Here is a 25,389-nt window from a genome sequence, read left to right as displayed (position 1 = left end):
AAAAACTGACTTTCGGGTTGTTGTTATTGTGCAAACGTAGACATTTTTATAAAGCTTTCTAAGCTTTTTGGTGGATTCTGTGTGTTTTGATTCTTCTGTCCCGGATCATGAAAAGTGCAACTCTATGACATCATCTAATTACTTTGCCTGGAATGGTTGAAAAAAGATTATGGACATTCAAGTTCCCATGTCTACATGAAATGTTTTTCCCTATCATTTTCCTATATCTCATTTTCACTCCGCAGAACAGACTCACAGCAAATTACAGTTAGGGTTACGGTCTGAGGTGAATTTGGTTGTGTTTGTGTGTGTGTGTATGTGTGTGTGTGTGTGTGTGTGTGTATGTGTGTGTGTGTGAGTGTGCGCGTGTGTGTGTGTCTGTGTCTGTGTCTGTGTGTGTGTGTGTGTGTATGTGTAGCCATGCAGGCATGCAAACGTCCACGCATGCATGTGTGTGTGTGTGTGTGTGTGTGTGTGTGTGTGTGTGTGTCTGTGTAGCCATGCAGGTGTGCAAAAGTCCATGCGTGTGTGTGTGTGTATGTGTGTGTCCATGATTTAAAAAAAAAAATCCTGTTCCAGTTCATCTTTTAGGTTAGTCATTTACTATTACAGGATGGTATGAAATTAAAGGTCTACTATTTGCCTCCCGATAATGTTTTGACATCAGCGCTTACAGTGCGGTGAAAGCTTTTCCAGAGCAATTTTCTACTGCAATGCAAATGACAATTACGCTGGCAGTCGCTCTCACCCTGCTATCTTCCCACTGAGACAAAAAAAACAATTGGACTCTAAAAAATAGATCAAACGGGATGAGCGCTCTTCATGAATACAAAACACATGATTTGGGATGACCTGCTTGGCATTGAATAGCACACAAGGACCATGAATGCGCTTTTCTGCATTTTCTGTGTGACACCTGGAACAATTTGTGCTCCTGGATAAAACTGTGGATGCAGATTTCCTAAAGTGTGAATATTGAGGACCATTCAACACAGAATATTTTTGTCTCGTAATTTATAGAGGACTCCTCTTCTCACTTGTAGTGTCTGGATCTTCTACTGTGTAAAGTATATAATACAACAATAAAGGCTTTATGTAAACTGCTCGACAAAATGCTTGTGTGGGTGTCTTTTATTCCAGGCTTTAAGCAGATTTAACTTGCTTGGAGCACCAGTTGAGTGGGATTTACTGCATTGGGACAGTTCAGACAGTGTCAGGTAAACTGTCAATCAAAAAATAAAGTATACTAAACCGACTGTAATTGTCTAAACTTTCCAAAACTCATTGTATTGTCTCATGAGGCCAGCCTAATCTAAATGGCACCGATGTAAGCAAAAACAAAACATAAATACTATTTTAAAATTGTATCTCAGGACTGCATATACTGATTTATTTGACTGATTTGACTGATTTATTTTCCTTTCTATGATAGGATACCTTTTCCAGATTAAAAATTATCATGAAATATATTATGGTTACATCAGGGGCTTATACTGTACTCTCTATATTCTTCCCCTTCTCCCCTCTTGTTTCCTTGGCCTTGTTAAATATGGACCAAACCCCCTCAGTGTTTATTATCCGGCCACATCACTGAATCTTATCCATGTCCTCAAATTAAGCCAATCCTTCTAACTGTATGCAACTAACTGCTTACCTTCATCGTCTGGGTTGGTTGCCCTTCTTTTTACTCACCTTTCATTGTTGTTGTTTGCCGTGGCACCTTTGAAAGCTGTTACACTGCTGAGCAGACCCGGCAAATAAAGAGCCATGTCAAGCAGAACCAGGCTTGAAAACCCCTTGTGGTAATATGGCTCACTGGGCTGAACAAGAGGCCTGCGGTCCACATTATCCATGTCAGTGAAACAGAAAATGAGAATCAGGATTTACAATGCGACTACATGGATGTTATGTGCTTTCAGACCATTTAAAGTTACAATCGATTTATTTAAACATCTAAATGTGGGGTTTCTTCAACATACTGTATGTTCTTAAAGGCTTGCTGGAATTTTTTATAACCCATCAAAATTAATTGAAGGGATATTTTACTTCAGTGTTTGCAAATATCACAAATGTAAATATTTTAAATGTAAAACTCAGGTATAGTAGCCAGTTACTGCCTGTCCTCATACAAAAGGTCATAGAATAAATGTAAGATTGAAAAAAAGAGCTTCAATCCGAGAAATCACTATGTAAACACAACCAGAAGTTGGGCAACAATTATTCAACAGAGGGCGGTGCATTGCAAATAAGAGCTCATTTAGAAAAACTGTACAGTTTGAACACAGCAGTCCAATACTAATGCAGCCTAAACAATGGAATGAGCGTATGTGTGTTTGCAAGTCAATTAAAAACTTCTATTTTACATGCGAACAAGCAATATTATAGGCAATAACGATGAGTAATTTCCTGAAAACGAATAAAGGATTTCTGTTAGCTTTTAGAATGATAGCTACTGTGGAAAGTATGATATCCTTCCCTTAATAAGAAGAGTTATTATAATCCTATAGCACATTTTAGAAGGATAATACACATCATCTGCAAAATTATAAGTCCCAATAGGAATATTATAGTGATACTATATGAGATTTTAAGAAATACCATAAAGTAAATGAAGGTCACTATAAACTCACTATTGAGTTCCACAGATGCATGAAGTCCTATATTATAGTGTTTTCTCCCAAGAGTTTAATGCTGTGTTACATTTTGGCCTATCGAGACATGCAGTTAATCACTATGCCTGTTGTTATAATGTGTTGCTATAACCATGGAAATATTTTATTATTTCTAACTCATAAATATAAACAGTAGTCAGCTCCACAGAGCTCCACGGGGGGCGTGTGAACTCAGAAAGCGCCTCTCGGACAGGCTTCTCATTGGCTGTCGGCGGGACAGGGGGCGTGGCAGACGGCTGTGGGCGTTTCACAAAACCAGCCACCACGCAGTTGAGCGTTTCATTCACTACGGATTTCCCGAGTTGTCCTGAACCTCGCATAGTTTATATTTCTCCACGAATCTGTTTGCTTTTTTTTTCTAGCGGCATTACGTGCACAAATAAGACTTTCTGAGCGTGCAGTCTCACCGTGCACGGACGAATTCGTTTTGGTAAAGTTTGTTTGTTTTTTTGCAGTCTACCTGAGTTGTTGTTTTTTTTGTCCTTCCTGCACGCCTCCACTCCTCTCCACAATGGATTTGGTTTGGATTGTGGGCTTCGCTGTGAGCGTCTGCGCCTGGTTTGCATCTGCGGAGCGGCACAGTGTCTACTGGAATAGCACGAACCCAAAGTAAATAATCTGTTATGATTTACCATGATGTCTTCTCCCATTTTGATTTACTGCATTTAAAACACTCTCTGTTGCCGAGTCGTAAATGAAATTCAGCTTTGTGACTTAAAGCTTAAAGTAGACTAGTATTTTCTCAGTTCAAGTTACATTGTTATCTCCTGTATTCAGTTGCATTTGAAACTTTTGAACTCATGCATATTCAATTAGTTTGGTAAAATTTGTGATGGAAGCAACTGGCTGCTGTTGTCATGATAATGCAAGACAGTTGGGAGTCTCTTTCTTTCTCTCTCCCTCCCTCCCTCCCTCCCTATCTGGTTCCGCAACTTTCTGGCGTTGAACCTTATTATTATGCTGTTTACCTGTAATTCTTTGCCTAACCTGGTCACATTTAATCCGTTTCGCAATCTGTGTACCTGTGCTGCTGGATTAGTTACATCTGATTATGTCATCTACATTTATCTGATTGAACCGATAGTCAGCTAGTTAAACAGTTTGTTCTACTTTGAAGGGCAGATAGCTCGTTTAAAAAGGCCATGTACACTGTGTATTACAGACTCTTCATAATCAGAGCAGAGCAATCTATGGTAACATTTTTCCTTGGAGCTCAGTTTTTCAGTTTAGGAGCCCCAGAAAGAAATTTAGGGGCATTATCTGTGAAAACAACTGAAACTGCCTATCCTTATTTTGGATTCTGTAGGTGCACATATGCCCTTTTTTCAAGTTTTCTGAGTTAATTGATTTGTAGGAGCATTTGCTACAAAAATCCACTGTAGAATTCTGGAGCATCCATTTAAATAGCCTAACTAATTGAATTACAATGCTAAAAGTTTCAGGTAAATGTGTTGTTGCCTACTATGGTACCATTGAGTTTTCGTTATTGTATTAACAACATGATGAAATCCTGTAAGGGAGACTTAAAATAGTAGTACGGCAAGAGTGAGATGTTTTTGTGTTTGGTTTTCCAGATTTGAGTCACAGCAGAAGTGTTGAAATATCTGTTGCAATATCCTCCAGACCTGACAGGGCGTCCTAACCTTTGTGTGGAGTGGGAGTTGACTGTGTCTCCTAAATCAAGAGATATCACATGGGGGTTTACGTGGCTGTCGGGGAGACATAGGGGTGTTCATATTTCAGGTGGTAAGACGAGTAATAATGGTGTATGACAGAGACAGAGGAGGTAACTTGAAGCCTGCCCAGTAGGTCACGCTGTGGGAGAGAGATGGATTGCTCAGGGAGGAGAAATTGGAGCTCAAATTGTTGGGGTTAGGGGCCATTCGGAATAAGTGGGGGTCAATTAGAGTTATGGTTGATGATGGCAGGGGTGAAATGGCTGGGGTGTGTGGGAGGAGGATTAGTTTTACACGGCCGCAAACACAGCACACACAGGTAAACACACGCAGGGAAACACACCCACATACACACCGACAGGCAAGCACAAACAGAGACTCCTGGCAGACAGTCACTCCATCACAAACCGCCATACTCAATCACAACAACTGACGCCATCCCAATCAATCAGTGTTAGGCGTTCACTCTCACTGCTGTGCAAACACATGTCCCGTCTTGGTTGGTACACAGGTATTCAAATTTCCTCTCACAAAACTTAGATTCTGCCACTGTTTTCCTTTTCCGATCTCGCTTGTGTCGAAACGACGGCGTTCGTGGTTCTCAGAAACACATATGCCGTAATCACGTCTGTCTCCCTAAGGATTTCACAGAAAATCAGTATAGTCCCAGATGTAGAGGCGTTTTGTTGCGTCATTGCAGGGGACACAACAGTGATCATTCCTGTAAATATACTGATAATCCGTCCCTTGCACTGTTTTTTTCTGGATAACTGTGCTAAATCTCGCCCTTTGGCTACACATAATCCTGCATTGGCAGAAATAACGGTGGGCTGCGGAGATGTTTTCATTTGGTCTTGTACTTTCATCATTTCTAGCAATCTGCGTTCCCCTTTGCCCCATTTCTTGACACTGCGCGTTGACGTCTGTCTTGGTTCTCGTGAGACAGGCTCTGCAGCCCTAGTTTAGGTGTTCCATCAGTCAATGGCATTGATTAGAAAGTTCTTGTTAGGCTGATTGGTCTCAGATTGATCATTTTGATCAATGTGGTGGGGCTTCATTTCCTGTTGCTGGCTGTGTTTGGAGAGAGATTTAGTCACACGCACACACACACACACACACACACACACACACACACACACACACACACATACACACACATGCATACACAGTTGCTCTGCTTGCTACTACTCATCTGTGTGTGCCTTGGGGCTTGTTACTCCCAAGGTCGTAGCTGCCTGTGCTACGTTAACTACTGCTGTGTTTCAGCATGAGTGAGATCCATTCTAGACAGCATGTGTGTGTGTTCCAGCACTTTCTGTACCTTATTTGTGAGTATATTTGAGTGAAAAAAAGAATGCAGGCTTGGGTCTGATAAGCAGCAGCTTAATCACCAGCTTCCCAGAAAGTGCCTCACCAGTATGCCCAGTCAGCTTGTGCCTCAGCATGCCTGTGTGTGTACGTGTCTTTGTGAAGGGAGTGTCCACGCGGGAGGCAGAACCTGTGTGTGTGTGTGTGTATGTGTGTGTGTGTGTGCGTACACACGTGTACAACAGCACCAGATCCAAATCGCCGAGTGACTCGCATACACATTAACCCACCCCTCCACACTCTCATACACACACGCAAACACACACACACACACATGCCACACAGCTGTGATTGATGTTAACATCGTCCCCGGAGCCCTCTGGACTCTACAGCCCCAATGTGAAGCAATAATCTGCTCATTCATTTCTTTCTCCCTTTTCCCCTTTCCCCTGCTGACAGAGCATGAGTAGTCCTCCCCCCTCCTTCTCCTCCTCTTCCCTCCATCCTTCCTCCTCCTCCGCTTTGTACCTGTCTCTCCCTCGCTCCAGCACCTCCCTCCCCTCGTCTTGGCCAGGTTCCCTTCTTCAAGTTGGTTCTGTGGTCTGGAGTTCTGCGAGTCTGTTAACTGTTTCATGGCTCCAACGCATGACACACATCCGCTTCATTTTCAGTATTTATTCATCATCGTTATCTCATTTGTAAGCGCAACACATTTTTGAGTTAATCACTTTTCCCCGTTCTAAATCTGACGTGTTTGTTTTAATATTCCTTTCTGCTGTGCTGCTTTTTTGGGTGAAACCACTAAATAATTTTATGGATATTTCCGCCCAACATTGCCAGCCCAGTGATGCAATTCATTTCAGTGAATGTCTTTGTGCTGCGTTGGCTCAGATGAATTTTGATGAATGAGTTTTTTTTTTAAAGATATGTTTCACCCACATGTGGGATTCTCAGAGTATTTATCCAGTCAATTTGGCTGTTTTTTTGTGATGCTTCCCCATACAAATTGGGGAATGCTCTTCACGGTGTGCCACAGAAAGAGAATGGTAACTGGTGTGACTGATTGGGGGTCAGAGTTCAGTATGTGATGAAGTGGCATGGCCTCTATCAATCTGTCAGTCATTCTGTCACGGCGGTGGTCCCTGAATGCTCGCTGCCACTCAGGCCGGCCCCTCTTCACACGGCTGTGCTTCTGCCGCTGGGAAACTCTCATTCTTCCCCCCTGTCTTTCGGGTCCCCATCGCTCCTTCACCAGCTTTTATCTCAACTTTACAAGCTGCCCCTTTTCAGTCTATTATTTCCTCACCTCCAACTCTGGCTCTCCGAGAAAAGGGGGGGAGGAGGAGGGAAGCATGCTAAGGGGTGTGGAATTTTTTTTTTATCGTTCTTGGCACCCGTGGCGATCCGTCACCAGGCACTTTGCCCTCTACTTCATGCTCCTACTTTTTTTCCCTCTCTCTCTCTCTCTGAGTTTGCCTCTCCCTTAAGCTTTCCTCCTCCACCTCCATTCTAAAGCCACTCTAGTCTTCCAGCAACCTCGTTTTATTCTGTTCCTTCTTTTCATCTGTCTGTCCATGTATGCTGCCTCCCCCTCTTGAGTTTCTTGTTGTGGCAGTGGAAGTGGTAGAGCCAGTCTGAGAACTCTAGCCATGAAAGGACAGGAATTAAATGGAGGGGGAAAAACAAAGGCATATGTGTATGTGAGTGTGTGTGTGTGTGTGTTTGCTTGCGTGTATATGTGTGTTTGAGAGATGAGAGAGATAAGATTGGGTGTGATTAGGTGGAGGTAATAGATAAGGGATTTCTGCATTGTTCAAGTAATCTGAACCGAAGCTACTTTCCACGAAAAACATCCAGGTTTCCCACTTCTCTCCCTAATCCTGCCTTCTCCTCTCCTCCCTCCTCTGGGTCAGCATTCTCTCCAGCAATTTCCTGAGTCTGTATCTCCGTCTTTCTCCCTCATCGTCTGTCTCTCTCTCTCTCTCTCTCTCTCTCTCTCTCTCTCTCTCTCTCTCTCTCTCTCTCTCTCTCTCTCTCTCTCTCTCTCTCTCTCTCTCTCTCTCTCTCTGTCTCTCTCTCTCCCCTCCCACCCTTAATCTGGCCCCCGTAATCTGTCTGGTGAATTCAATCTGGGGAAAAATACACTGCGAGATTGTAGAACGGCTGGTAATCGCCTCTTATAGGCTCAATGATCATCAAAGTGTGTGGACGTTTCCTATATTTACAGACTGTAATCGTCTGTAAGAAGACTTTACCTCGACCGACCATATTGACGAGTCCCCCGGGTTCTCAGAAAGCTGATTTTATTCCTGTCAAATAATCACACTTGTTGTCGCCATGTCAGAGGCAGAAGGCCTTGTTTTATTGACTGCACTAGATAGTGAATCAGGCCAAAGGTTTTTTACTTCCACTGCCAGGCAGTCAGTGTTACCAAAGTCTGCATGCTGTCTGCTGTGTGTGTGTGTGTGTTTCCCTATGAAGTCCTGAACTTCCTGGCTACGTCTTTTCCCGGGAAAACTGCGTATCCTGTCTACACAATAAACAATACAGTTCTCACACACTCACACACGCAAGTCTGGACCCAGGCTGCGCTCAGGAGTTGATTGAATTTCCCAGGCTCATATGAGAAATTAACGTGTTTAAACACCGCCAGTGAGAATAAGTAGATTAACGGTGATTAATAGTGATTAATTGTTTTGTAAGGGACGTGCAACTGTCGAGCTTTGAGGATTCCCTGCCTGCCCTGCTGTGAAGTCTCTGTTTCTCTCTGTTTGAGATTCTCCTCTGATCAGTGTCACCCCGGTCAGCCCTCGTGGGTGTTTCTCTGCCCGCCGTCCATCCTTGTGCCTCTCCCTTATCTACGCCACAGACTTCCCCTGCGTCTTCCTCCTCCCTCCTCCTCCTCCTCCCTCCTCCTCTCTCACGCTGCCCCGCAATTGTCTACAGCAACAAGGACTACAACTGTTCGATCCCAGACAAAAAAGCACTGAGGATGAAAGACTCCTTTACTAAATAGATGTTCAATTATGATAAACCTAGCCTGCACTTTCTCTCTCTTTGTGTGTTTGCGTATACGTCTCCCTGCAGATTTGTTTTTCAAGTCTTTGTGATATTGTCCAATGCATCCAACAGAGCGTGCGTGTTTGAAAGAGGAAGAATTAGCCTGCAAGGGTCAAATATTGCCTCTGAAAATGAGCTATTGTGTTTGCTCTGTTGTGTAAATAAGGGTCATTGTGTGACTTTTGTTTTTTTCTTGTTTTGTTTGTCCCGTTTGTTAAAACACTGGATTTGGTTTGTAAACTTCTCTCCACAGAAAAGGCATATGCTTCTGTTCCTCTTACTACTACCCCCTAGAGGCCAGCTGTATTATAACCATTATCATTATCAGATGTATGTAAGCCAGCACCTAATACAGTAAAAAAATCCATGGCCCATTCTCATATATTGTAAATTCCTTGTGGAATTCATTAAGCTACAAGCCCAGAGTGTTTGGAGGGGGAAAAAACAGTGAAAATGAAAGTTTATCTTGTGGAAATCAATCCAGAGAAATCGATTTTCTTGCACGGATATTTGCCTCCTGAGAAATGTGATGTCAGTGGTGACCTTTTTGTTCCGGCCCTTATAAGATACAAATGGCTCAGGGGACACTGTGAGACAGTTGGAAAGAGCATATGTATTCATCTAAGTCTCCTTAGTTCATTGGAATCAGCCAATTATTTTTCTGCTGGACTTTTGCTTTATTGCTTTGCAGGGTGGCAGAGGAGTTCAGCTCGTCTGGCCAGGAACGCTGTCAGAATGACCAATGATCCGCACAAACAAAGGTTGAATGACAGACGGAGATGGATGACAAAAGTCACAAGGCGGGAAGAGTGAAGGCTAGAATATTATGTTAAGAGGGAGGAGCCAGAAGAGTTAGACCATATTTGTTTCTATGACAACGCCAACATACCCACGCTGCATTGTGCTGGGCTCTGCAAACCGTGGGTCAGAAACTTGCATATTTGGAATACCAACAGGACAGGTTGCGATCAGTTCAGCAAGTCTGGGGGTGGGGGAGGGGCAGGGGGAGATGGGGATGTGGTGGGCTTATTGAGTGATGAAAGCCGGACAGAGAGTGGGAGGGGAGGCCTGACACTGATGTATGAGTAGATAGATAAATAGATGAAACAAAACAAATTTGACTTCATCCAATAGCATTAACCAGCTCAGCTTAACCAGGCTCATGGTAGACTTCAGAAAGGCTTCTCCCTTCGCTCACGTGCCACCTCTCTTCTAAAGTCCCTTAACTGAGTTTCATTTCACAGATAAGTCCGAAAGAAACAGCTCCCTTGTGTCCAGTGTGTTTCATCACTCTGTTAACACCTCTCGCTTTCCCCTCTGCTGCCATGGACACAAGACACACACACACAGGGACACACACACACTCAGTCCGTGTAGCTCTTTTTGAACTGCTAAAGTCCAGGGTAAGGGAGTAATACCCCCTCTCTATGTGAGAACAATAGGGGCAGAGGCCCCACCCTGCCCGTCTCACCCCTCTGTACCCAGCTCTCATCCCCCTGCTCTGGGCCTCGGTGTCGACTCTAAGCCCCTGTATTAGGCAGGGTCTGGTGCTGATGAATGGACCCGAGCTCAGCCTCTGCTCCACCCAGTAATCCAGGCTCGGACGAGCCGATTAGGCGGCCCCCAGCATTCCGGTTCACTCAACCGTGACGTAGGCCGGTCACCTCTTAGGTTACATTAGTGGGGCTTTGTAACCCAATGGAAAAAATCATATTGATGTGGTTAGTGTAATTATGTGGGCCTCTGAGAGATGGCACAGGACTTCAGTGTTCAAAGATTTGAGTTGAGTGGAGCTGCTATGTTTAGACTTATGTTTAGACTCTGGTGGCCTTTATGGGTCTTTAAATTGATCTGAATCGATGTGTCAAGTGGGTGATTCCCTTCACAGCATCGGCCTGATGTACATGGGTGACTGTGACTTCTTGCTGACTGTGTGTGTATGTATCTGTGTGCAAGAGTCTCCACTGCTGACTTGGCGATTGTCCGACCTTTGATCCACAGTGCGGCCTCCTCGCCTCAGAGGTCCAGCATTCCACAGGGCGATAGAGTGCAGAGATGAGAGAGGGTGATGGATGGATGAAAGGAGGGGGTAGAGGTGGAGAAGAAAGCAAAACGCTGGCCAGAGAGATTAAAGAAGAGAGATTAGACTCCTGCTCCTGAAGAGGCTCCAATAAATCAGGAATTCCTTCTTAGGAGAGGAGGAAGAGAGACTTGGAACAGTCTGTAGTCTATTTTTCACCAGACTGCACACGCACACACACACACACACACACACATACTTGACCACTTGACATTCCCTGGCTGTCTGCTATCATCGTCATTCATTATCGGCATTCATTATTCCACCTTATCGTGACAGAAACACACACCCAGATTCCTCAAAGCTCAACAGACTCAACACAGACACACATTCACTCATGCTCAGATGCAAACACACATTTATATATATATTCAGGCTCAGACAGACACACATGCACACAATCCTAGCTGCATATCTGCCATAGCTCCACAAATCATCCCTAAGTAGAGAATGCGAGAGCTCCTCCCCTCTGTTTTTTCTGCCGAACCTCCAAGTGTCACTGTCATTAAAACGGCGCATCCCTGGAAAAACAATGGGGATAAATCAAACCAGCCAACACTACGACACAGCGAGAGGCAGCAACAGAGAGGCACAGTCTGGAAGAGGGAAATAACATGGGACAAATAGTGCGTAAGAAAGAAGGAGGAGTTTGTCTGCCAAAATGAGGGTGGCATGATTTGACTTTGTTAGCTAAACCTTTTCACACAGAGGCCGAAGCTCTCTTTGAAGTGCATTACTCCAATCAGCTAATTAAGCTGATGATGTGGATCGTTTCAATGCCGAGCCGTTAGAGGGGAACAAAAGGCAGCAGGATAATTAAAACTATTTGCCATTAATAATAGGGGGCTAGCCGGCCTCCCGGGTGTGTATTCAGCCGCTGTTCTCTCTGCTAAGTGAGGTATTCCATCAGCGCGGGCAGAGTGTGAATAGAGGCACTGTATGAAACGCTGGCATTGATGAAGCAACTGTAGCACTTGCACAGAAACACTTACACAGAGAAACTTCAAAAGCCATTCCCAGCTCAAGCCCTCTGACCCCCCGCCCACCCCCACTCATGCCCCCCGGCTCCCCCCGGCTCTCAGCCTAAAGGGGCCGGGATGTGGGGGTGGAGGGGCATAATTACCCCCCTCCAGGGTAACTTTAATACCCTTTTTTGTGTTTTAATTGCGCCCCCCTTCGACCCTCTTTTGATGAACACATTGGGACCATACCACAACCAGTTTGTAATCAGGGCTCGGGGTGGAGGAGGGAATGGGTGGAGAGAGTTTGTTTGTGTGTGCTTTCAGTGTTTGCCGGAGGATGATAACTCTGTCAGGCAAAAGCAGACAACAGTGTTTGTTCAATAGTGTTATCGATTCAGCTGGAATTGAAAGTGGCAGGGGGAAAAAAACACTTTAGCAGCAATCTGGTAAACAGAGCGTGGCAGGCAAACTGCAGATAAGCACTAAGCTGTCTGGACCATGGCAAAATGATAATTATTACTCTCCCCCCTAAGTTGGCTGAAACACGCTATTATCAACCCAGTTAGATGGAAGTTTCATCAGCACAGAAAAAAAGGTACTTGTTTTCTAACAGGCCTGTGTTGCTCTTGTAATAGTGTTGCTGGCTAATCTGGTCATCAGTATTGAGGGAATGCAGTCAAGCGAAGAGGGTAAAGGGAGGAGGGGGGTGTTATGGTGGATGGGGGAGGGAGTCAGGAGTCAGGGCCCAGAGTTTGGAGCCACAGCGTCTATCCTTTTACCAGGGGGTCCCCCGGCAACAAACAACAACAGCAGCTAACGAGCGACGGGGGCCTCTGCCTGCGCACTTTGATCGTTAGTCACACATATGGACCTTGTCACACAAACACAAACTCCCCAAATGTCACTTGTTACATTTAGGGCTTTTATGAGGAAACGCCGGATTTCTCTGAGAAAAATCTAACCATGGCCTCTACCGGACGAAAGAAATGGCTCCAATGTGGAGTTTTTATTGGCTGATGTGTCAATAGCACCCCAAGGGCTGCTGAGAACCCCGGCTCCCTGAGATCTCTAGATCTGTGTAAATGGCAGTCAATATAACACATACTGCCTGGCTCTTTGTGGGCTGTTGAAAGACTGAAGAGCCGTACGTGTATTCATTGCAAAAGCAACAAAACCCTATATTAGACACACATTCTAGACGTGTGTTGTGAAAATATTTGAGTCTGGTGAATTTCATCCATTCTCAGAGCGCCCCTGGTGATCCAGAACGGTAGGAGATGGTAAATGGATAGGCACCGCTTGGGTAACTGAATCCTGGGAGAGGTGGTGTGTGTGTGTGTGTGTGTGTGGGTGTGTGGGTTCGGTGGGTGCAAGTAGTAGGTAGCTACTGCTCTAGTTGTTGATAGATGGGAATTACTGAGAAGTGTGTGTGTGTGTGTGTGTGTGTGTGTATGTGTTGCTAGCGGCTAGCTGCCGCTCGAGGCTGGTGATAGATGGCTATGGCTGAGAAGAGAGCATTAGCTGTGAGCCGCCCCTGGAGCAATCGCTCAGTCACGGGGAAGGGGGCAAAACTGAAACACAGCTACCGTTGGTGATAATCCCCTGGAGATAAACTCATAATATCTGTGCAAGAAAATCCCGGGGGAAAGGAATCGAGTGAGATAGTGCCAGTGAAGTGGCCTCAGAATATACTAAATTGACATTTAAATGGTCTAAACTTTCTGGCAGTCGTATTGTCACGTTGTACTCAATGTATTGTACGTTGTATGTGTGGAAACTTCACCTTGCTGGTACTTCAAGCAGGTTAAAATGCTAAGAATTTTGTGCGTATACTATTTGACCCAGGTCCAAGAGGAGACGGAGGGAGAGAAATACAGTGTAGTTTACTTAAAGACCATCGTAAAGAGGGTGGAGAGGAGGAGGAGGAGGAGAAGTGAAGGGAGGGATGCAGGGAGGAACGGAGGGGAGGCAGACAGCCTGACTGTCTCCGTTCTCTCTCTCTCTCTGTATTTGTAATGAGAGGGAGTGTGGTGGGAGGCAGCTACAGGCAGCACCAGACGCATGTTATATGTGTGTCTACATGTCTGTCTGTCTCTCCCCCTCTGACCCTAATGAAAGGGTTAAAAACATACATGTTCTTTTATCCTTGCCCCTATTTCGAGCAACTTCAACGTGTGTGTGTGTGTGTGGGTGTGTGTGTGTGTTTGTGTTTGTGTTTCTGCTTCTGCTTCTGTTAAGGTGTGTTTGTCATTATGCATTCAGCCTCTCTATCTGTGTGAGGGAATGTGTGTGTGTGTGTGTAGCCCTGCAGATGTCGATACTCATCTCCTGCCTTGGCGGGCTAACTGACTGCTAATGTTTCTCTGTAAACATCATCCAGCTCCTGGGGGAAACAGGATCAATGTGCACTCAGCGCTAACTCTCAACACAGCAGCACAGCACAGCACTGCACTGGCCCCGCGTTCATCCATATTTATGCGCATGTTCTCTGCAGATCACTCTTCCCCCTTATTGTGTTTGCTCCCTCCATTCCTCTCCAACACACACACACGCACACACACAAATATATACACTCGCATAAAGACACTCTCTCTCTTTCTCTCACTCTCCCAGGCCTCTCCGTCTTTTCCTCTGATTTCCCTGTTGTACCCTGACGTGTGACCGGTCGATATATAATCACACATTTTGAGGCTTATATTTATTACCGCTCCGATGCTATAACCGTGGTTATTAATCTCCTGCTACTTGCCTAACGATCCTCCTGTCCCTCCTCTCTGCAGGTTTCTATGGGACGACTATGCCGTGGAGGTGAAGCTCAATGACTACCTGGACATCGTGTGCCCCCATTACCCGCAGGGGGAGGTCCCGACGCAGGACGCCGAGCGCTACGTCCTCTACATGGTGGAGCGCGAGGACTACGACTCCTGCAAGCCCCAGTCTTACGACCAGATGCGCTGGGAGTGCGGCTATCCCTTCGCTGCTCACGCCCCCGAGAAGTTCTCCGAGAAGTTCCAGCGCTTTACTCCGTTCACTCTGGGCAAGGAGTTCCGCCAGGGAGAAAGCTACTATTATATCTGTAAGTGTGTATCGCTGTGTCTGCCAGTTAGTGCACAGCTTTCTCAGGAGCTTTTGAAATAGAACTGTAGTGATGCAAGGGCAAAGCTCTGTGGACTTGGTGTGTTTGTCTACTAACCATGGTCTGCTGGAGTTTGGCGGCACCCCAGACAAACAAGCCCAGCTCTTTGAAGCTTTTACGTTGACATTAACTGGGTGTGGGCTCAGTTTGCCAGGTTTATGCAATAGCTGTCCTGCTCGAATGTAACTGCTAGAACAAGCGACGCTGTCACCCTGACCATGGCTGTAATTAGATAAACGGCAGGACAAGACACACTCCGCCTGTTCACAGATGGCTTCCTCAGGCTTTGTCCTGTGTCTGTCTGTTTCCAAGTGTGTGCGTGAATGTGTGTGTGTGTGTGTGTGTGTGTGTGTGCACTTGCATGAAGGTGGATTAAGGGGCCAGGGGAGGGTAAGTGCATTAGTTAGCCTGTAATTAACGCCTGTTGTCTCCTCGCTCTTCCCTGCAGCAAAACCTTTGCACCACCACGGACAGGAGTGCCTCAGGCTCAGGGTGGACGTCGTGGCTGCTGATGGTAAGTCTTACCGCCCTGCCGGCTGGAAGGGGAACAGCACAGTCACCTCATAACAGTTGTGTTAGACAATTGGAAGACCCTAGCAGAGGAGTTGATGTATTTTGTTTTTCTTTCAGGCTCTCAGGAGGCCAGAGTGGCTAAAGGAGGAGGTGCAGGTGGGGCTGCAGCTGGAGCTGGAGGTGGAGCTCACAACCCCTCCAACAGACTGCCTGCAGGTATGTTGACCAACCCAGCCTCTGTTCTAATTATCCCTAACCCTAAAGCAATCTAGGTACATTCAGGGTGGTTGTAAAGATCTGGTTTAGATTTTTCACATTGGCCCAGGCTGAGATTTAGGGAAGTACAGGAGTAAGTGTGCGTTTCTAATGTGTCTTCTTCTTCTTCTGTCTTCAAGCAGATGACCCAGTGGTCCTGCCAGAGGTCCAGAAGAGTGTGAGGACGAACTCTGCAGTGACGGCAACATCCCTCTCAATCCTCTCATTGCTAGTCCCATTTTCATTACTGCTATTGTTGCACTGAGAGCACATGAAAGAACTGCTATTCCCAGACATTTTTTTTCAGGGACTACAATGAAGACAGTCCGTGGGGATGAAACCACTGACTCAAAAAGACAGTTTTCCATGCCCAGTGCTGGCCACAGGGAGAGAGACTTTTGAAGCTTGTAAAGTACGGATGGACTCACATGCACCAAGTGTGCTGAGTGACTCTTATGTTTGAGCGCGTTTGGGCTTAATCTAATTTTTTCAAAAGGTGACAGTATTTTTTTTTTCTTTGAAAGATCAAGCTGTCTTTGATTTTTACATTTTTGGGCTCTCTTCAAAAAAAAAACACGAACCTCTTTGGAAAAACTACAAAGAAAATATGAAGAATTTGAAGGGGAACCTAAACCGGCCGAAGAACAATCAAGACTAAAAGACACCATGGGATAAGCAAATCTATTTGGATTATGTAGATATAAATTTATATTGCATAAATCAGCATTTAATGAAAAAGAGAATCTCTTACCTTTTGAGCCAAAGATCAGTCATCTCTCCAACTTGTACACTATTCCACCCTTGAGTATTGTGTACGGTTTGTTGTATTGTTATCGTAATGGTATTGAGTGGCATTGATGTCCCAAGTGATTTTCTCTAAATGTAGCATTGACAAAAGCAGGGGCTGTTCTCATGACTACCATTCCTTTGCAAACTCGACCATGTGCTTATATACTGTAGCACTATACCGCACAGTACAGACACACCAACATACACTACACAACAGTTGTACATACAGACACACACACACTGACATCAGACACTCGGTAACACACTACATGAAACTGACAGGTGTTACGTGTACATTCTGTGAAGATAATTTATAATGTTTGCAGCTGAGTTGAGAAGTTTTAATGTATATACCATATGTTCAAGAAAGGAAATGTTTACTGTTGGCAACAGGGAGAGCTTTTCTCTCTCTGTGTAGAGTTAGTACTTGTGTGAAAGGGAAAATGTGTGTGTTTCAGTGAGAGTAAGAGAATGAGCGCTAGGGAAAGACTGAGTGGAAAGAAGAGATAAAAAACAAAAATGTTATTCTGCCAAAAGCGAACACTGATATGTTGTGTGTAGCAAGGAGAGGCTGGACTTCTCTGTTTGTTGGATCTTGCCCCTGTATCGGTTAAACTGACCAACATGAAGAGCCGCTAACAAATCCTTCTTACTGCAGGACCAATCACTGTAGTGTCACGGTGCTTCCTTCATGTATCCAAACCCCAGTCGCAAACGCAAAAACAAGCACGTATACTTTCAAAAGCAAAGTTAAGTAATCGGCATTACCTGAATCAACTCTCACAGTAAATGTGGCAGTTTTGGACGTATTTGAAGAGGGTTTACTCTTCGTAACCACTTCACACCAGACAAGACACGGCATCAAACCGAGTTGCCAAGCACATCTTCACCTGACAGGCTGGCTTGAAACAACAAAGCACAACAGTGTATGACTACCATTGAAGTCAATCTTTTTTGTTATCAGAATTCTTGTTACCTTATTTTGTACATGTGTAAGTAAGAAAAGTGTATAATATGTATATATATATAGAAGATTATATAAAAGACCTGTTTGATAAATATGCTAAATGTGAAATTTTCATGTGAAATAAAAATGATATTTTTGGAAAACCACAACTGTTTCCTTGTGTGTTCTTTTTCCACATGTTCTGTAATAAATAGTTCTTCCATCCTTTACTCAAAAAGAACCGAGGACAGAGTTTCTCAAAAATCGTCTTAGTGCTAACATCACCTTTTTCCATCGGCTTATAAAGGAACTAAGGTGATCTCAGCACTAAAAAAGCTTTCGGGAAACCCAACCCTTTTGTCCTTTTTATTAGACTGGAAAGATTTCCAGAGACGAGTCAATATCAGAGATAATGGCTCACACATACTAATGTGACAGGAGTCAAAGAGAATCAAGGCCAAGGAGGCCAGTGGCAGGAAAGAGCAACAATAGAGAGAGACAAAAGAGAGAGAGAGTGCTATGTTTATCATTGCCAATAGGCTTGCCTTTTGGCAGGGAGACTAAATACACAGGTGTGATCCTTCTACTGTCTTTATCTCAACCTTCTGGCGAGCCTCCTCCCAGTGATCCACCCCCCCACCCCCCCTCCTCCAATCATCTCCCCTGATCCTCCAGTCCTCAGTCACTCTGTGTTGCATGACAAGCCATTGTTCTCATCTCTCCTTCTCTTGTCTCCCCCTTCCCAGAGGAGCTTTACGGCCGTGACAGTAAAAACAGCTGTAGCACCAAAAAGTGGTGCCACTGCCTCGCAACTCCCCAGTGTTTTCAAAGGGCCGGTCATAAATTAGGCTGGTGGACAGACCCCTTAACCGCCCGACCCCTGGAAGAGGCTCTGCTGAATGGTGTCTCGTATGGAGGGGAGACGATTCTCTTTATTTACTCGCTCGTTCAGCACCCTGGCTTGAGCAAACGTGAACAGCAATGAGGAACAAGTGTAGAAGCTTTAAACACTGTAATAAATGTTAAGGGCAGTGCAGAGATAACGGTGGCAAACACTGAGCACAGAAAACAGGAACAGGAAAAACCCAAGAATGATGTCTTTAACTACAGGCTTAGGAAAATTACATTTGCATTAAATTCAGTTGACACTCTTATCCAGAATGCAATGACTGCAGCAGCGGAATAAGTTTAGATTCATAGATCACCAGCATTACATCCAATAGCAAGCAGAGCATGAATCAAAGTCGCAGCACACAGACGAGATTTTATATACTAAAATATAGAGCAGAGAAGAAGATGAACAACACCTTGAGTATATATATATAGTAACTCGAGCGTTCCCCAAGAACCAGTAAAACAGGACACTGACCGATGTATCAGTCGACGGGTTTAACAGAACGAGAGCTGAGCCAAGAGTATGTGACACTAAAAATTGGGAGGAGGCCATGAGACGCAGCGAGAAAGCAGCACATTTCAGAGGGCAGCAGAGTCAGCTTGGCATGGCCAGCTGGTCTATCTCTGTGTCTCTGGACTGAGTCAGGCCTCGCTATCAGCAGGACGCATGACGGCCGGTCCCGGGCCTGCCTGCCAGCGTATGTTAACCCGCTCAGAGGAGCCAGGAGTATCTGCCCTACAAGGCCTTGGGGAGGTTACCTAATGTTATTGTAGTTATTTGCAGCTTTTATATCCTTCCATCCTGCCCCGAAATGGGAAGCCGGTGTCCCTTAAGCATCAAAAGCAGCTGTTTTGTGTGCAGCGTAAGAACAATAGGCTGACCCATATGTGACTTTTTAGTCTCATTCACATCATCTTTATGCAGTTGGGCGATGCAGATTAAATTTGCCTGAGTGTCGTTCGGAAGCCCCTTTTATTCCCTCTTCTGCTTGATCCCTGCTAATGGCTGGTTATAATGGCTTTAGATGACAGAGAGGCTGGGTCAGAAGGGGCTGATGGGAAAGGAAATACAACAGAGGATCCGCACACAAAAAATAATTTCATACAGAAGTGACGTTTCGAGCAAGTAAGTCTTCCTCAACAACAACAAAGAATCGCCATCTTCAATACCTATAAACCCTGATGGGGAGGAGGACACCTCAGTCACTGTCAGCGCACACAGAGCGCAGTCGGAGCCTGTGCTGCAATCAGAGCACTTGCTGGCCCCCTGCCACCGGCCGGCGGTCGGGTGTGGTCTCCTCTTCCCGAAACAGTCCTGTCACACGCTCTGGGCCGTCGCCTCTGCCACGGTCATCTGTCTTGTTTTCCAGCTCATGCTTTGGTTTCCTGTCCGTGTCACTTACTCACTCTCTCCCTTTTTATTCCCTCTCATTTTCTCATTCTATTCCTCTTCTTTTGTTCTTTCCCCCCCCTCTATTCTTCTATCTATCTATCTATCTATCTATCTATCTATCTATCTATCCATCAGTCTATCTACCTGTCTATCACTGTCTTGATTTCTCTTCACTTTACTCTCTCATTCTCTCATTCTGTCATTATTGTTGTTCACTCCCTTTGTATCTCCAAATCTGCTATTCCACCATATCGCCTCTCTTTTACTTCTCTGGCCTCGTCAACTAACTCCATCTCTCTTTCTCTCCGTCTCTAGATGGGTTTGAGGTTTTGCTGTGAAATGTGTGGGTGGGAAAAAGTCTTTTCTGTGAGGAAAAACGATAACCTATCATTTTTCAGTCTTGGTTCTCAGCCTGTGCGGATGGATTTGCTCCCAGCAGTGTCACTGACTGTCTCTAGCAAAGGTTTTTTATAGTGTCTGAAGGTCTCAGTGGGGCCATGCTGCGGGCGCGACCCCGCAGCTCGCCATGCTCTCTCTCTCTGCCTCTGTCCCTGTTATGTTTGTTCCTGTTTTTCAGCCCTCCTCTCGCTGTGTCTGACGCCTGTCACCTTGCCACTTCAGAGCAGAGGGTGAAGAACATTCTGTGCGCATAAGTCATCGCTCTCAGCCTCACCGACTGTCAAATCATCCCCTGCCAAAGCCAGACAGACCACTCATGAAATACTGGTAAATGGCACTCGTACTCCAGAAACTCCAGAAAAGAATACATGCACAAAAAACCGCAGCTGCGACAAAGAGGATTTTGGAGTAAGCATTCAGGCATGCTATATCACTAAGGGATTTAAGATGAGTTTGACACATGAAGAAGCATACAGAACTTACCACTTTGTGATACAAGGGTGGATGAATAATTCAGATCATTCAGAACAAATCAGCTTCTCATGTTCAATTCCAAACAATGGAATCTCAACTTTGGTAAACTTTGTGTTTAATTCATATGTTTCCCCTGGAGTCATCCTGGACTAACCTCTCACCTGAAAGGGACCTGTAACAGTTAATATAAGGGAGGATGGATAGTATTTGTTAGTATTTAGGAGTGTTTATGACTAACCATCACAGATGTCTGTTTCATATCAGGCTCGGTGCCCACACATACACTTGTGATGCATTTTGAAACGGTCTCACATTCAGCAGACGGTACAGTAATCTTTTATGTAATTCAAGGTATCTGCTTTGAAGGGATGCGTACTTCTATTCTATAGGTTATTTCAAACTGTTACTGAATTCCTTCAATAGAGGTGAGACCTTCAGGAAGATTACTTTGGACGAATGAAGGACCTGTACTGCTGGACTGTCAATCGTCACATACCTTCAGCAAGAAGCAAGAAAAGATCAGTTTTCAATTTAGTTTTATTCCTCCGCAACATCTGACGGCCAAAGGGTTTAAATAACAACTGAAGGCCTGTTCTTGCTCCCCTGCTAAAATGATGCATCCAAATAACAGTTCACAAAGTTGAGAACACTGACTCTTTCAGAAGTCCATTGAAATGCAAAGGCAGCGCTCCGCAGCTTTCTCTCCAGAGGGGCAAACCTCTCACCTCCGAGGCAAGTGAGTATGCAGGCAGAGATACAGAATTACTATGCAATCATTATTATGGATTTTGCTCAGTGCTTCGAGTTACAGTACTATATCAAGCGCATCCTCTCTTGTGACTGCTGCCTCTTACCCAGCAAACAACAGCAGCGGTGATGGTAATCCTCTCACGCGTGCCGTAAACAAAATGCAGTGAGATTAAAAAAAAAAAAAAAAAAGGGACAGAGTATACAAGAGGTCATTTCTAATGGGACGGCTTTCATACGCATCCCTGTCTGTGCATCAGATTACAGTTACATTGCTATTATGTGAATGTTAACGGATATGTCTAGGTGGTTGATGGCTATTTTTGTTTGACATAAGGGATTAAAATAAAAAGGTACAAAAATGCTGATACTGCATGTTCACATGACAACGGGAGAACAACACTTATGTGTAGATGTACCGTACGGTCTATATAATGTTAGGCCTATCCAAATAAAAGCTTTTGTCAGACAGCCTGCCGAAATTTATTGAACAGATGGATATCTTCAAAGTTGGATTTAGGGAGAAGGGTGACAAAGAAAAGTGATTAACTATTTCACATGTGGCTATGAGTAAGAACATAACTGCCTACCAAGGGAAGCCTTTGGTGTAATTGCCAAACGAGAAGGTTTTCTGGTAAATCGCAGGTTGCCTTTAATCCAGTCTGCTCTCGCAACAGCTTGCAGATATTCATGGGGGGTGACGTTGCAAGGCATGATGGGGCTGCAGCCAAACGGCACAACAGGCAGATCTTGCACGCAGAGAACTGCCAACTCTTTTGGATTTGTTCTGAAGTTATGGGAGCTTTTGAAACCCTATAATGATGCCTTTGGCCAGGCTATGCTTTGTTTATGCACAGCAGGAGTCACTGAAAATGAGCATAGGCAGCGTTTTGAGGCTGACACAAAGAACTGTACTCACCAAAATCAGATTAGTTCTGGACTACATACTTAGCTTACATATTCTGACTGAAATAAACCTCTGTAAGGGAAAAGAGGGAAAGGCTATGTCATGTATATTTTATGCTGTTAACTACAAAGTGGGACAAAAGAGATCTGTCTCTTGCACAGAGGGAGGCATTGAGCAGTTGATATAGAGCCCGCAGGCCATGTGGTTCTTGATTGGAGAAGACATTCATCATATTTGCAAGCATTCATGCACACACTCGCATACCTCCCGGCCCCACCCGGACCCCCGACCCACACAGAAGCATTTCCAGGGAGAAAAACTGAGGAAAATAGACTCCGATTTAATTAAGTCACAGCAATAGCCTCGGGGCACATAGTCTGAAATCGGACAATGGAATGTACAGTTCTTAAAAGATAAAATCTAGCCGATACATACTGACAAGCAACAATCTCCGGGCACACACAACTAGGTCTATATAATAGCCTTTTTGAAATCAGGTAGGCGGAGAGCAGCTAAGAATTCCCTATGGAAGCAATCTTTGTCAGGTTCTGTTCCAGTGTAACCCTTGGGTTTCATTAGTTGGCATATCACAGTGACCAGCAACTGGTTGCAAAGAATATTTTTAGGATGCGCTATATGACACAGAGAATCCTGAAACACATTTATTTCCTTACAAAAACAAAGAGGTCCTGAAATGGTGACGCGAAGACGCAGATTTTTCGACATTAAATTACATTCAAACTGCTCTCTTTGTTGAAACTATTGTAGAGTAACTCAGGAACTCATCCATTAGGCCTACTTGCATTTCTCATTTCTTCAAGTACAGCTGATCAATATCTAATTTATAACAAGAGGTCGGTGAGTCGGGCTGTCTAAACACTAACATCACTGCTAAAAATGTAAGTGATGATTGATATTCAGATCATATCTGCTGGTAAGAAAGTAACGGGAAAGAGATGGATGTATACTCGGGGCACGATCACATCCCAACACTTTCACACATCCTCAACAACAGCCTCATGATTTTGTGGACACTGAATGGTGAAGCGGTCTGGGATAAGCAACTGGTGTGTGTCAGCTTTTGTGTCTCCCGTCAGTCTCTCAAAAGTCTCTAGACAGTGCTTCTCTAGTTTTACATCTTCAACCCCTTTTTCCTCAGGTCCTCTTTGGCTTCTTTGATCTGTTCCTGCAGCTCCTTTGCCGCCTCGTCACAGTCATTGAAGGTGGCCACCCTGTATCCCACGGTGGCCAGGGAGTAGCAGCCAAACGACACCAACAGATACAGAGGCATGGGCCAGGCGACCTCCTTGTAAGTCTGTGGTAGGCTGAGGTCCAGCAGGTCGAAAGTGACCAGAGCCCAGGCTGCGCCCACTACCGACACGCCAAACACCCACTCCAACAGCTTTGTCATGATGACGAGAGGACCAGGACAGCAGTCGGTAAACAACCTGAGAGAGAAAGAAACGGTGACGGTATAAGTCATAACAAGACGGATACAAGTACAAGAAAGGTGCACCCACAGCCAAAAAAAACGACTTTACGAGTGCTCAACATGCTGACTTCAGTTAAACGCTTGTCTGTAGCTAGCAAAGCGAGCTATTCGGGGGATTAAAAACGATACAACGTCTTCCATAACGTTACCGACTGTACACGTTAAGAGAATAGAGATTCAACAAAACCTCTTAACTAGATGTAGGCTATACAATCGAGAAATCGGTACATCTCCGTGACAAATTCAACCAAATTAGCTGCCGTTAGCTTTAGCTGTAAAGCACAACAGTAGCTCTGTGATACAATATGCAGGGAGACTGCTACTTGGCAGTGTGAACTGTGAAACAGTAGTATCTTAACGCAGTATCTTAAAACGTTAAGATACTGCGTTTAATGACTGGTTTAAAAGCATCGCAGTAAATCAGTTATAGTAGGAATAATCCGGTGTATTACCTTCTCTCAAACGCCAGCTCAGCTCTGCGCAGAGATATGACGTGACAAGCTGAAACGCCTTGTGGGAAATGCAGTTGTCAGCCACTAACTAATAGTAAGATAGGAGTGGATGAGAAATAGGGCGCCAGTGATTAGAAGAACATTCACTATTTCTATTTAGGATAGAATAATTGCTTTGTTATGTGGGTCTGTCCAAGGATATAATACTTAACACTTAAATCTTAACATTGCTGCTGTCTGTTTGGATCACAGAAACCCCCATGATATAAAAAACAAAACAAAACACTGTACTAGACTGTTGATGTATTAACCCACCAGTTGCCTGTCTGGTGAGAGAGAGAGAACAATCTGTTTTGATTGAGTCCTTAATGAGCCCCCCAGTCAAGCTTCAACACACATTAGCCCCCTAATTGTTTCTCTCTCTCATACCCTCAATTTAGAAAAGCCATTTTGAAAATTGCATTACCATTACCACCAGCTAAGAGCCATCTATAAATACTAATGTTATGCCAAAGCAAGGAATTCAACAACAGTTGCTAGAATTTCATTAGGGGCCCGCCGGGAGCGCGTTGTTATTAGAGCTCAGTGGCTCTTTAGGTGCTATGGGTCACATCCGTTCATTCAGAGTGGTGAACTTGGGGGCTGTCAGGGTGCAGAGGGCACAGACCTCTCTGGAGTGAAATCAAGAGGAGTGGGAGACATAAACATCATTCACTTAGCTGGGGCCGCGGAGACACTAAAGAGCCACTGAGACATAAACATCATTCTTTTGGCAAAATGGAGAGTTATTCTTGGGACGTTGGTGTTTATGTTTGTCTGCCCCAGTGTTAGTAGTGTAAGTGACGATGTGCGTGCCGGCCAGAGGGGCAAAGCCTGTTTTCTGTGTTTATGCGGGGTGTAATATGTACAAGCGTAAGATAGGGGGGGGTTTATGTCTATTTGCGGAAAGTGTAAATCTTTATAAATAAATGCTGAAATCAACAATTATATTTCGGAGTTTGCAGTGCAGTTCCAGGATGCTGAATCTTGTGCGTGACTTTGTGGCGCTCTAAAACAGTCAAAATATTACGGCGTGATAAGACAAGGCTATAAATGTCTGTCCATGTTTATTGCGTGTGATTTTCCCAGCTTTGAACTAGGACGCAGGCCTATCTGTGCATTTGTTTGCACACCCATGGATACAGACATGAATGTAGTGGTAAATTAAAAAGAGGGTAAACTATGAACTGCAGTC

At 44.6% G+C, this 25,389-nt stretch overlaps 2 protein-coding genes across 3 annotated transcripts; one reads left to right on the top strand and one right to left on the bottom strand.

Annotated features, from left to right (window-relative positions):
* The first annotated feature begins 2,968 nt into the window (after positions 1–2,968).
* On the top strand, positions 2,969–17,551 carry efna1a (ephrin-A1a). 2 transcript variants are annotated; one of them, XM_071517860.1, is made up of 5 exons: positions 2,969–3,281; positions 14,539–14,834; positions 15,343–15,408; positions 15,525–15,623; positions 15,806–17,551. In XM_071517860.1, exons 1-5 carry the CDS (start codon positions 3,184–3,186, stop codon positions 15,925–15,927), a joined length of 681 nt encoding a protein of 226 aa, XP_071373961.1. In that variant the 5' UTR covers positions 2,969–3,183; the 3' UTR covers positions 15,928–17,551. The 2 variants fall into 2 exon arrangements, with proteins under 2 accessions (XP_071373961.1, XP_071373953.1); XM_071517852.1 differs by having other exon boundaries at positions 15,803–17,551.
* A 4,986-nt stretch (positions 17,552–22,537) lies between these two features.
* dpm3 (dolichyl-phosphate mannosyltransferase subunit 3, regulatory) lies at positions 22,538–24,177 on the bottom strand. The gene is made up of 2 exons (XM_071518298.1): positions 24,156–24,177; positions 22,538–23,659 (listed from the first exon to the last, which is right to left on the bottom strand). Exon 2 carries the CDS (start codon positions 23,620–23,622, stop codon positions 23,344–23,346), a length of 279 nt encoding a protein of 92 aa, XP_071374399.1. The 5' UTR covers positions 23,623–23,659; positions 24,156–24,177; the 3' UTR covers positions 22,538–23,343.
* Between the last annotated feature and the right edge of the window lie 1,212 nt (positions 24,178–25,389).

This window comes from Centroberyx affinis, unplaced genomic scaffold (genome assembly GCF_046629955.1).
Source record: "Centroberyx affinis isolate AG114_WGS23_722 - 3 ecotype Tasmania unplaced genomic scaffold, CSIRO-AGI_Caff_v1 ptg000046l_1, whole genome shotgun sequence".
Taxonomy (NCBI): domain Eukaryota; kingdom Metazoa; phylum Chordata; class Actinopteri; order Beryciformes; family Berycidae; genus Centroberyx; species Centroberyx affinis.
This window is presented reverse-complemented; position numbering and strand designations above follow the sequence as displayed.

Excerpts from the sequence above, each read along its gene's own strand:
- efna1a (XM_071517852.1), top strand. The coding sequence starts at position 3,184 with ATGGATTTGGTTTGGATTGTGGGCTTCGCTGTGAGCGTCTGCGCCTGG. Across the intron at positions 3,282-14,538 it reads TGGAATAGCACGAACCCAAA|GTTTCTATGGGACGACTATG; the intron begins GTAAATAATCTG and ends TCCTCTCTGCAG. Across the intron at positions 14,835-15,342 it reads AGAAAGCTACTATTATATCT|CAAAACCTTTGCACCACCAC; the intron begins GTAAGTGTGTAT and ends TCTTCCCTGCAG.
- dpm3 (XM_071518298.1), bottom strand. The coding sequence starts at position 23,622 with ATGACAAAGCTGTTGGAGTGGGTGTTTGGCGTGTCGGTAGTGGGCGCA.